Genomic DNA, 12,673 nt, shown 5'->3' with positions numbered 1-12,673 from the left:
TGCCTTGAGGAGGAGGTATTTTCTTCTACTCAGTTAACCATCCTCCATCCCATCTTCTTTGGCATCTTGCAACTATATGGTCATTCTCCACTATTTCTTGAAAATGAGCATTGAAAAAAACTACTTTAAATAAGGCTAAGACTAGAATTTCCAAGTTGTTCACCACAACCTCCACCTCCAGCTTCCTCCTGTCCTCAGGAGGTACTTGTAAAAGAATAAAATAAACAAACCTAATTTTGTTCCTAACCAGTGTCCTAGATGGTGTTCCAATGCACTCGATAGCACTTAGCAGCTGGCTTTATTTATTTTCATGATTCGTTTTCCCCAGAGCCTGTGAACTCCTAGGAGCAGAAACTACATTCTGTTCATTTTTTGTCATCTCAGGGCTGTAGCATATATCAAGGGATCAATATTTGTGAATAGAATTGAAATGATCTAGAAATTGTGGTTCATGAATACAGAGGGGGAGTCAAGAAGTGATATTGAGTGCACAGGATGGATGGACTCAGCATTCCTGACTCTTCAGGTAAGTAGAAACTTAACCAGATTACCATCATCTTTTCTTACTCTCACCCCAACTTGGAGGTTCTATGGTTTTATACCTTAAGCTGATGGTACAGTTGTCAAGCATGCAAGTTCTGGCATTCCTCCCTGGTATTGCTGGAGCACTGTTATTTCTGTTACTGGGGGACGATGGCTCAGAGATGGATTCTGACAAAGGGCCCAGTGAGAAATTTTCAGGGGCAGCTAGTGTGTACATAAATGGGCCTAGCATTCTTCTGGAGGCTCAGTGTTGTGACTTTCATATTGCAAAGCTAACCTGTGTCTACCACCTGTCAGATTCCCTTGGAAGCAAGCCAGCTGTACCCAGCTCCTTTTCAGCAGCAAGGGTTAGTTAGGTTGATCAAACTTGAGCAAATTAGAACATGGGGGAGATTTTTCCCAGTTGAAATAAAACTTAAATCTCTAACTCTTAATGAAGCAGAAATAAAGTATTTAGCAGATTAAGTGGGAGGATGATCATTATGACACATTTTTGCCATAAATTTCAGTTTTAGAAATGATTGATGTTCAGAAGGTTTCAGAATTTGGCTGTTGGTTGCTACTCAAGAGAAAAAGATAGTGGGCTTCCACTATCCTGATTTGTCTGGCCCTGGAGCTCAAGGTTTTGAGTCAGGCTTGTCCTAGCACCCCTGGACATTCCTCGTTAGTATTGGTTGAGCAGCCTTTCCTTTGTCCTGTCATTTGGCAGCATATACTGTAGCACATTCTTGTCTAGGAAGTGCCTTGGAGCAAAATGAGGCTGGGTATTTGTTGGGTATCTTTGGGCTTAGCACACCCCAGAATCTCATGGCAATTAGGGTTTGGTGGCTAAATGAAAGGGTTATAGTGCAAAGAGAAGACTGTTTCAAGGTCTGAGCCTGGGCCATCCCTAGACTGCTGTCTGTACTGCTTGAAAGGAAAGTAGCATTGAATTGTAGCAAATAGCTCTCGCTATTTGTTTCTATCTTTCAAGCCAATTTATTCCTCTGGCTACAGGCTGAGGAAACCTGGCAAGCTTAGAAGTTGCAGAGCATGACAGAAGCAATCCTTTAAGCTGGAAAAGTGGACTTTTCCGGGGTTAAGGTACATTTAAAAGTTCTCCACTTAAGCGCCACAACTGCCTTCCCCAGAATATCATATCAAGGTTTTTGGACCACTGTGGTTACCCTGCAGGAATATACTGTTCCTTTGTTCTAGACTGCAGGAGCTTCAGCACTATCCTCTTGGCAAAGTCTTTTCTGGACAAAGTCTTGAGGTATCTTTCTAGGGAACCCTCCATTGCTCTTCCCCACTGTCTGAAGGCAAGGAACTTTCCTCTTAAAAGAGACAGTGGAGTTCCCAGCCCTGTTTTTGGAAAAGGCCAAAGGCTTGTTAAGGGAAGTGATCTGAAAAGGAGGAGGAGCTTGGATACTTTGAAGTATATGAGTAGGTGTTTTGTACAGTCTCTGTTATCAGAGACTTAATTTAATTACATCTTCACTGCATTCATGTGAAGGAGTTTATCTGTTACTTTCAATTGCACATAACAAACCCCCAATTAAATTGCTTAAATAAGAAACCTGTAACATGATAAAGAAGTCTTGATTTAATATGGCTCCAAGGTTGGTTAATTCAGTGGCTCAGTGGTAATACCAACAAAGCAGGTTCTTGCAGTGGCTTTCCTCTGCTATTCTGTGTTGGTTTACCCTCATGCTAGTTCGCCTCACGGTCCCACGGTGGCTACTGTAATTCCAGGAAGGAAATGCTGACAAAATGTGTAACAGAAAACGACTAATTTTTCCTTACATTTCATTTTAAAGTAAGGAAATCCTTGGAAGCTCCAGCAGATCTGGCCTCCTGTCTTATTCACTAGAAATGGGTCATCTTCTCACTCCTGTCATTGGCAAAGCAAATGAGATCATCCATCATGAGTGGCTTAGATTAATTAGGAGTTACCCTCTGAGCAGTTATCCTGCTTCATCAGTCTGTGGATTAGAAAGACAAGTCTGGTCTGGTAGGCAAGAAAGAAGGGGATAAGGGCTCCTGGGTAGGTATCTAGCAGTGTCTTCTCTACTTCGGTACTCTGGCTTTTAGAGATGAGGAATGTAAGGCTCAGAGTGACTTTTTTGGAATCACAGTAGCAGAGGGCTTTCAGTCTCAGCTCTGTCCCTAAGGCCAGTATGTTTTATATTGTGTTCTGCTGCAGTATAAAGTAACTTTCTGCTGTGTAAAAGCTGGTGGTCTGGGAGAAGAGATTTGAATTCGAGTCAAATTGAGTAACTTCAACCCACATATAAGAGAGGATTCTATCCAGTTGTTCTCGTCATCCAGTGGTGATGTGTATCTAGTGCAGAAAGCCTAGGAATGCAGCTCTCGGAGGGCACTGATTTCCTTGTCCCTCAGACGTCTATACTGTTTTATAGTTCTCCCTTCTGAAAGCAACCAGTGCCACAAGAGGTGAGGGCAGAATTTTAGTCTGCTTCCTGACCCCCATTATTGAAGCCCACTCAAGCATTCATCCATCCAATCCCACAAATCATGGAATGTTACTATATGGCAGACACTGGCACTGTTCTAGGCATTGGGGTTATGACAGTTAAGATATACAAAGACCCTGCTCTATGGCCTTAAGAGCTAACTTATTTGGGGGAATGAGGTTATCCAAAAATAGGGTGTGCATGTGGTCAGGGGAGAGCCTCATACAATTTGCTTTTGCCAGAATCATTAGACCTTTTGCCTTCCCACTTCTTGATATTACAATTAGTGTACCTTTCACATGGGCTCACTCTACAGAGGTGGTGGGGTTCCTGAAAAGCAGTGGTAGATGGGAAGGCATGGTTGATACTAAATCAAACTGAATTAAGAGGTCCAAATCCCGCTTAATCAAGGTCAACAAAGAATACAGTGGCCTACCTCAGGGGTTCATCACCATCACCATGTCTATTCTGGGAGAGGACAAGCCTGCAATCCCTTAGGGAATCAGTTCCAGAATGGGAGGTTGAGGGTATGATAGACCCTTGCACAAGGCTTGGTATTTACCCTGTCTGGATGCTGCTACTGACTTGGATTCTGTATAGTCAGGTATTGAAAATAACTTTTAGGATACAGTGTTTAATCTGGTGACATTTCATTTTGATATTTTGAAATTGAAATTCTGTAAAAGGGTTAAGGGCGGGAAGAAGTGAGGCAGAATTGAAGTCAGACATGAGGGTTTGAATCCCATCCATTTATGAAACATATACTGTAAGGTAGGTGTATCTAATTAGTGCTTTAAAATGTTAATGATAGTAAATTTTATTCACTAACATTTAGTTAGGGAGGGTTTGTTCTGGTTTATGTACATTCCCTAACCTCACAACAATTGTGTAAGGTATGTTAGTCTCTCCATTTCTCAGATAAGAGGCTCAAGTGACTGATCCAAAGTCCCCCAGTGATTGGGGGGAACTGAAGATAGGATACTTTTTATCCCAAACTTTAAAAAAACAAAATACTTTTTTATTTTTTTAAAGATTTTATTTATTTGTTTATTTGGCAGAGCACCAGTAGGCAGAGTGGTAGACAGAGGGAGAGGGAGAAGCAGGCTCCCTGCTGAGCAGAGAGCCCTATGTGGGGCGCCATCCCAGGGCGCTGGGATCATGACCTGAGCCAAAGGCAGATGCTCAACTGACTGAGCCACCCAGGCGCCCCGTAAATACTTTGATTTTTAAAAGTCTAAATGATATTACTGATGTTTAGGGACATAGGCAAAAAGCATGAATCTTCAGTCTGAATAGTATCACCTTTCATTAAGGCAACATATTAAGGACCTACTATTTCCTAGTGAGTGTGCTGGCCATGGTAAGCTTATAAAGCTTACAAGCTAATGCAGGAGGGGACACACAAACTAGTTAAGTAAAACAAATTACAGACTGGGAGGATTATTAGGAAATTGCTATAAGAGGAAAACGGTCCTCCACCGTAGATCAGTGGTCCGGAAAAGACCTCTGAAATAAGTCAGCTTGAGATATAAAAAGAAGCGTCGGGTAGGGGAGGGAAGAAGAGATGGTAAGGGTGGAAGGAAAGGAGAGGCTCTGTTCCTGGCCTAGAGAACCAAAAGCAGAGGGACGCCAAGTCGGAAAGGGATGCGTTTTGCCCGTAGTGGGAATTAGAAGCAGCCCAGCATAGCTGTAGCATGGTGATGAGGGAAAGTCTTGCTTGAGGAGAAAGGAAGGGTCCGTTTACGCGGTGCGTTTTGGCCCTGTAAGAGTTTGATCTCAGTGCGACGAGACGCTATTAAAGCGTTTTAAACGAGGAAATTATCCGATGTGATGTTTGTGTAATGTCTTGTTTCTTAGTACTCTTTTCCCAAGCTAAATTGTACATCCACCCCCCCCCCCCATCACGGTCGTCAAAGCAACAGACTTCGAGTGATCAATTGTGGTGGTCACTTGACCGCTTACTGAGGAGGAGGCGCGAGGTGCCGCCCAAGGTGGGTGGGGCGGGAAGGTTCCGTAAGGAGGGTGGCTCTGCCCTAGACCTGCTCAGCCCGGGTCACTCCGCTGTAGGTCCGGGCTCCGCACCACAAACCGGCCACGCTCCAGGTAGGCTCCTCCCCAGGTAAGCTACACCGCCCTCTGCGACGTCGCCTCAGGCAGGCACCGCCCCACGCTTGGGTGGTGCTAAGAGTCCAGCTCCTCCGAGTCGTCTCCGGCAGGCACGGCCCTGCAGAAGACCGTGGGAGGGCCCGCCCGCCGCACTTGCCCCAAGCTCCGCCCAGGCTCGGCCCCCGCTCCCGGACACCTCCCCCGCGTCCCCCGCGTCCTCCGCGCCGGCCGCGCCCGCACCGACGTCGCGCCCGCACGGCTTGGGGCGGAGAGGCGGAGAGGCGAGGCTTGGACGTCGGGCGAGCCCGGGCAGCGGAACTGACGCCAGCGGGCTTCCGGGGACGGCCCCCGGGGAGGTCGGCGGCGGCGCCGCAGTCGTGGAGGGGCAGTAGGAGAGTAAGCGGCCGCGGGCGACGCAAGTTCCGCACTGGGCTCTCTTTTCCTCGTCTCACGCTTCTCCTTCCTCTCGCATAGTCGCGTGCTGCCTCCCCACGGCGGCTCTTCCCGACGAAAGCTTTCGGAGTGCGGTTGCTGAGGAGAAGCCATCGCCACCTCGTCTTGGGGCCGAGTGAGGGTGCCTGTCGCGCCGCGTCGCCCCCTGCGCTGCCTCCTTGCCCCCAGTGGTGGGCGCCCTTCTCGTTCGAAGCACTCCCCCCAGCTCCATGAATGGAAATCGGCTCCGCAGGTGAGCAAGTCCGAGCGGGTGGCCCAGTGGGCGGGGGGTGTCCCCAGAGCATCGTCGCTCCCTCCGCCCCAGCCCAGGTGCGCGAGGTGAGCGCGGTCCGGGCGGCTCCTCCTCCCGGCCCCTCCTCCGCCTCCCCGCAGCCCCGCCGCAGTTCCCCGGGGCCACTGAGTAGGCGAAACTGTGGGGAGGGGGCACTGCTTGGAGGATTGAAGTTTGGGGTTCTCCAGGCGATATTACTCTTTTTTTTTTCCTCGAGTCTAGAAGGGTTTGTCGTCGCTTTTGTTGTTCCGATTGAAGGTGTAACGGTGTGCGCGTCCTTTAACCGGGTTGTGTGTCCCAAGGAGGCACTGGGCGGTCGGCTCTCTTTTTCCTCTTAAGGTAGTTGTGAAGCTACATGGAGATAACGGTGAGAATTAAGTTTGAAATAGGTGTAAGCGCAGCGTCAGATGCAAGGTGGCATTTCCTCCGTCCCTAAGTTCTCTTCTGATAATTTGTGGCAGCATGGTATGTAGTTTCTGAGGATTTCGGAAATGTCATATCGGCCCGGATTACTGCTTACGTGAGGACGTGGATCTTCAGATTGCTGACAATGTTTTTTTTTCATTCCCTGTTCCCTAGAGAAGCAGTTATCATATTCCTGGAAATTTAGAATTTAAAAAAAAAATTGCTTTCTCTCCTTCGGAAAACGGCAGTTTTGAGAAAAATTGCAACATGGGCAGTACTTACCTTGAAAAAGAAAAAGCATTCTTTATGATTCTGAAGTAATTAATTGAGAGACGTAAAGTAGGTGTTACATAATGGTTTGCTTTCCCAAGGATCATACTTAATATGTTAAATTAAAAGTATGCTTCATCCAGACAGTAACACATTTTTTTAAGTTAATTTTCAAAATATTGAGGTGGGGGGTGTCTTATTACTGATGGGATCACAAGTTCCTGAATTTCACATCTCATTTTGCCAGTTTGGGAGATACTTGAATATAAGAAAAACTTAAGTAATAGAGGAAACCAGTGACCTAATGATAATAAAGGATCTGTTGATTAGTTTAAGAAGTATAATTGTCAATAGATGCAAACAGCACGAATTTGTAGAGGTGGGATGGGGAGAGGGGATTACTGCAAGTTTTATTATGTGAAGTTTTCTCTGATCCTTTTCTCCCATTTCTCTTTTGCATGCTTCATTTTTTGTCATCTTCCTATCTTTTTAAAAAATGGATACTTTGTCTTATAGGTTTTGAAGAGTTTTAGACTTTCATTTGTTTATCATTGATTTGTATATTTCTAAAACTGTTGCCCTGCCTTTGTTTTTTAATTTTGTATCATGCTGTTTAGTGAATATGATGATCTAGGGCTGTAGGTGACTTTTACATAACCTTCTGTTTGTCAAGCCTGGAAAACAAAACATGCAAGTTAAACACTTTATTAATCACCCTGAGAGTTTTAAAGATAGTTCTTTTTTTTTTCTTTTTCTTTTTCTCTTTTGGGTTTTTCATACGAAATTATGCCCCAGTATATGGATGGAGTCTTAGAAAATATTTCTGAAGTCCAGTCACCTAGCCAACTGGTCCAACTAACCAAGTACGATTCAGTAAATGCTCCTGTGAATTCTTGAGCTATAGATAAGTTTTACATCTTCTTTTTGCATACGCCATTGCTGAAATATATACCCATTTAACTATCTTCATATCTGGGGAGGTAGAATTAGATAATATCAACCATATGCTTAGGCATCTTGAAACTCCAAGTTCGCTCTTCAGTGCAGTTTGTATATAATTAACTGTAAACTAATAATGAAGAAGTATAATATGGCTCAAAATTGTCATCATCAAAAACAAAATTTTCATTCTTCCTGAGACTTGTGTAATTGTTATGCTGCATGTGAAATTGAAAGCGTAGCTGGGCTAAACATGCAACTGAGTTTTATTTTTTTTTTAAGATTTTATTTATTTATTTGACAGAGAGAGAGACAGCCAGCGAGAGAGGGAACACAAGCAGGGGGAGCGGGAGAGGAAGAAGCAGGCTCATAGCGGAGGAGCCTGATGTGGGGCTCGATCCCGTAATGCTGGGATCAAGCCCTGAGCCGAAGGCAGATGCTTAACGACTGCGCCACCCAGGCGCCCCTGCAACTGAGTTTTAAATCAAGAATTTGACAGGTACAGGGGTGCCAGCCTGGCTCCGTCCGTGGGGCGTGAGATTCTTGATCTCAGGGTTGTGAGTTCGAACCCCACATTGGATGTGGAGATTACTTAAAAATAAGGCTATTTTGATATAAAATATTTTAGACATGGGCGAGCCTTGCTGGCTCAGTCGGTAAAGCATGGGACACTTGATCTCAGTTGTGAGTTTGAGCCCCACCTTGGGTGTAGAGGTTACTTAAAAACATATTTTTAGACATTAATGTTCTCTGATAGTTTGTTGAGTAAATTCTGGACCTTGCTCCAATTTTGTTCTAAGGTTTTGTGTGTGTGTTTGTGTGTGTGTGTAGATTCTTTGGAATTACTTTATTACAAGATATTTTAAATTCTAGTTTTTAGGAAGATACATAGAAAACTTAAATTTATTTACATTGGAGGACTTGGACTTAGGATACAAATGCTATGTAATTGTTTCTTGGTGAATCATTCCTCATTAAAAGTTAATATTTGTTCTTTTTTGCATGTAATATTTTAAGTTATTTTTTAGGGTGTCCTGTACATTGTACTGATTTAGAACTTTGTGAACTTTGATTTAACCAGAGAAGCTGCCACAGTTAGTTTTTAAATATAACAATAGTTTTTTTTCTGTGCCTATGACTCCTTGGTTAGGGGAACTTCTGATGAAACCGTGTTTTTTATAGTTTAGTTACATTTGGACTAAAAGTATATGTTTTAATTCTAAATAAGTGTGAATAGAAGCAGTAGAAATGTTCATGGAGATATCAGTTCTCCTGAGTAGCAGTGTTTTAGAAGCTTACTATTCTAGTCTGTATTTTTAGGTGAAGTCAGACTACTATTTAGGGCAGAAGGAATTGTAGTTACCTACCAATGGAAGAAAAACATTTACTTTCACTTTAAATTAATGGTATGCAGAGTGATTTGTTATGTTTGGTAGTTGTCTTATACAGAGTTGCAGGAGTGAATAGACCATGTTTCTTAGTGATACTTTTAAGTTCATGTTTGGATCTGCAGAGTGGTTTTAAGGCGCTTCATTTCTTTAATAATAAAAATCTAGGGTCGCCTGGGTAGCTCAGTCCATTAAGTGTCTAAGTCTTGATCTCAGCTCAAGTCTTGGTCTCAGGGTTTTGAGTTCAAGCTCCAGATTGGGCTCCACATGTGGAGCCTACTTAAAAATAATAATAATAAAATAATCTAGAAAAATCATTTGAGAACGAGGTCCAAAGGAGCAGAAGTTGCATGTATGGAAGCTAAGTTTGAATGAGATGAATAAAAGTTGGGGATTCAAAATACTTAAATATATAATGCCATTAAGTTCTCAATTTAGTATTTAAAAATCTTTTTTAATCACTTTGTTGGGATATGTTTACTCACTTGTAGATTTTTGTCTTGAAGAAAAAATTGTCAAAATCCTGCTCTGTCTGGATGGCATGAATTTTGAACATGCAAAAGGTTTTTCTACTCGGTTGCCACTTAAATTTTAGCTTGTGCTGTTCTTGAGTGGCCATCAAAACTTTTTTTCTACTATTTGCTGCTCTTGACTGGCAGTGGGACCTAACAGAAATATGCAAGATTATTTTGATTTTTGTTTTAGAATTGAATTTCTCATACAGTGGTGGAATTTATTTTTTTCCCTGAGGGAAAATTGAAGAGGAGATGAGAAACAACTTTGTTCTTCTAAGCAAAAACTTGAAGGATAAAAAGAACATATAGGTAAACCTCAAATGTAATTTGAATAATATGATGAAAACTTTTAAACATTACCCATGATTCCATCACCCTGACCACTCTAAATTTCTAAGCCAGATTTCAAACTAGTAAATCTCTATTCAAAAAAAAAAGATAATGAGGAATTAAGTAATTTAGGAAAGCTGCTAGAATGAATGAAATGATTTCAAGATGCTACTCCCTTTTGCTCTTTTGGAGAATTTTGTATAATAAGTTGTGGATTTAGATTTAATTTATATTCATTTATGTTTTCCAGTGGGAACATTGTGGTTGTTTGTTTCTATAAGCCTGGCCTGATAGCATGCGAAGAGGCCTGGGGCCCTGTAAAGGGGACATTTCCTGGAAGACGTCTCTGTTGTATATGGAAAAACCGTAGTTCAGAAAAGAATTCTTGCTAAACTGTCATAAACTATTGTATTCTAGTTGAAGACTGTGTTTCTTTATATTACAGCTATCTTTTTTCACATAGGTTCTTATAGTCTCTAAATATTTGAGGGTCCACCTGAAAGATGAAGTAATTAAATATTTTGTTAATCTACCAAAACATTTTCTCTTACAATACTTCAAACTAGGATCTAAAGTAATTTATAAGTTTTCTTTCTTTCTTTTTTCTTTTTTGATAGATGGGAGAATAAGGCAAGTGATAGTTCATTTTTTGGGAAGGTAAAACTAAAAATACAATTTATTTAAGAATAGTATCCTTTCTAAATGTATGTAGTCTCAGTTTGTTGGGATAAACAGCATTCACCAGACATTCCTACTTCTAATTCAGTTGTCTAGGATACCCAATAGACCCCCATTCTTGGCTCATTAACAAAACAGATGTGAGAAAGAATATTGTGTGGTTTTTCAACCATAATGGTTATGCTGTTAGGATACATGAACAGCCTTTCTGTATTTGGAATTCCTGTAGTTTTCTGCCATTATCTGTGTTAATATTAATAACTTTCTTTGGCTACCCATTGCTTTAAAAAAAAAAAAGACTATTGAGATTTAGCAAAACCATGTCACACAACTGATGTTTTCTCTTAATGTGGGCTTTTTGTCGTTTGATTACAATAAAAAAATTTTTTACATTATTCTGAAATAATAGCGAAATAATTTGGAAGAATTCTTTGTTTTGAATCAGCCGGTTTTTTCTACATTGTTTCTAAGTTGTTAAGTTCTTGAGAAGGCATAAAGTATCTATAGAATATAAACACGGGATATTTTTATGTTTTTCATTTGTGGAAGAAATTTTACAAGAAAATGTTCTCAATTGTAGGCTTACATAATACTATTTTTGAGTCATTACCAATACTTGATGTTTTAACTGATTTCTAAATCATCTAACAAAAGAAGTTCATTGGTGTATCTGAATTTTTAAAAAAGGTTAAAGAATAGATTGCAAAATGGGCTTATACCTTAGCAATGAAGTCTTCTTTTTTTCCTTTTTTTAAAAGAAACTTTTGGTTTCTAAGTTAAGACTTGATTTCTGTTTGCATATTTAACAGAAAAGTGGCATTCCTCTAAAATTACTTAAAAACTTTATAAAATTTTTGTTTGGCTGATCACAGTTTTTCAGAAGCTACCCAACCAGGGCGCCTGGGTGGCGCAGTCGTTAAGCGTCTGCCTTCGGCTCAGGGTGTGATCCCAGCGTTCTGGGATCGAGCCCCACATCAGGCTTCTCCGCTAGGAGCCTGCTTCTTCCTCTCCCAGTCCCCCTGCTTGTGTTCCCTCTCTCGCTGCCTGTCTCTGTCAAATAAATAAAAATCTTAAAAAAAAAAAAAGAACTACCCAACCTTTAATTATGAAATAAATCTCAAGGCATTTCCATAGTGTAGGACCTACTTGGGTAATGTGCTCTCTTGTTTTCAAGGGGCAAAATGCCTTTTTAACAGTTATTCCTCAGTACTGCCATCTGAGAAATTTTACCCTCAGCAGGCTGAATTTCTACAAGTGATTATTTAGCTATAGTGAAATAATAAATGTAACATGGTAATAAGTGCACTGTTTGTACAGGTTCATTGAATGAATAGGTAGACTTAGTAGGTGGGAAGTTACTAAAATCTCATGCTAATGTTTACTGCTTAGCCTTGTGGGTTTTTGTATTAAACAGGCATTTTATTATGTCAAATTTTGAAGCCAACTCAATATATTTTTCCAAACAAATCAGATTTTTTCCTGGGTATAAAAATATTTATTATTTAAAAAAAGCAAACAATATAGGAAAGTCTAAAATAGAAAGTGAAGGGGCACCTGGGTGGCACAGTGGGTTGAGCCTCCGGCTCTTGGTTTCAGCTCAGGTCATGATCTCAGAGTTGTGAGATTGAACCCTACAATGGGCTCCTCATTCAGGGGAGCCTGCTTGTGACTTTCTGTCCCTCTCCCTCTGCCCTTCCGCTTCTGCTCTCTCTCAAAGAAATAAATCTTCAAAAAAAAAATAGTGAAAATAATATCCCGTCCTGTGGATAAAACCATTGCTAATTTTTTTCTTGTGTATCTTCCCAGACATCCATCCATCTCTCTCTCTCCATCCATCATATTGTTTTTAACCTGTTTTTTCTACTCAGTAATGTGTCCTGGTAATAGTAATACTTACATTTTTACAGAAATGAGATAGTTTTTACTCATTACACATTTAACCAATCTCATCGATGGTGGTTTAGGTTTCTTTCTTTTTTGTTTTTCATTATAAATAAAACTTTGGTAGGTATCCTAGTATATATGTCTGTATAGTGGTCCAGTAATTGCTATAGGATAAATTTCTAGAAGGAGAATTGTTGAAACAAGATGTATTCCATGAATATTGAAGCAGAAGTTCCCAGTGAAGGGGCGCCTGGGTGGCTCAGTCGTTGAGCGTCTGCCTTCGGCTCAGGGCGTGATCCCGGCGTTATGGGATCGAGCCCTGCATCAGGCTCCTCCACTGGGAGCCTGCTTCTTCCTCTCCCACTCTCCCTGCTTGTGTTCCCTCTTTCGCTGGCTGTCTCTCTGTCAAATAAATAAATAAAATAAAATAAAATA

At 41.4% G+C, this 12,673-nt stretch overlaps 1 protein-coding gene across 1 annotated transcript in view; it reads left to right on the top strand.

Moving 5' to 3' along the window:
• Positions 1 to 5,651: 5,651 nt before the first annotated feature.
• The window catches only part of AGO3 (argonaute RISC catalytic component 3), a 125,748-nt gene continuing 118,726 nt past the window's right edge, over positions 5,652 to 12,673 (top strand). The window contains exon 1 of the mRNA XM_045782422.2: positions 5,652 to 5,790. Within this exon, the coding sequence (XP_045638378.1) occupies positions 5,772 to 5,790 (19 nt within the window). The 5' untranslated portion in view covers positions 5,652 to 5,771. The remainder of the gene's footprint in view (positions 5,791 to 12,673) is intronic.

Source organism: Ursus americanus, chromosome 33 (genome assembly GCF_024610735.1).
Source record: "Ursus americanus isolate L20-20 chromosome 33, mUrsAme1.1.p, whole genome shotgun sequence".
Lineage (NCBI taxonomy): Eukaryota > Metazoa > Chordata > Mammalia > Carnivora > Ursidae > Ursus > Ursus americanus.
The sequence above is the reverse complement of the archived record's forward strand: the minus strand, read 5'-3'. Positions and strand labels throughout refer to the sequence as shown.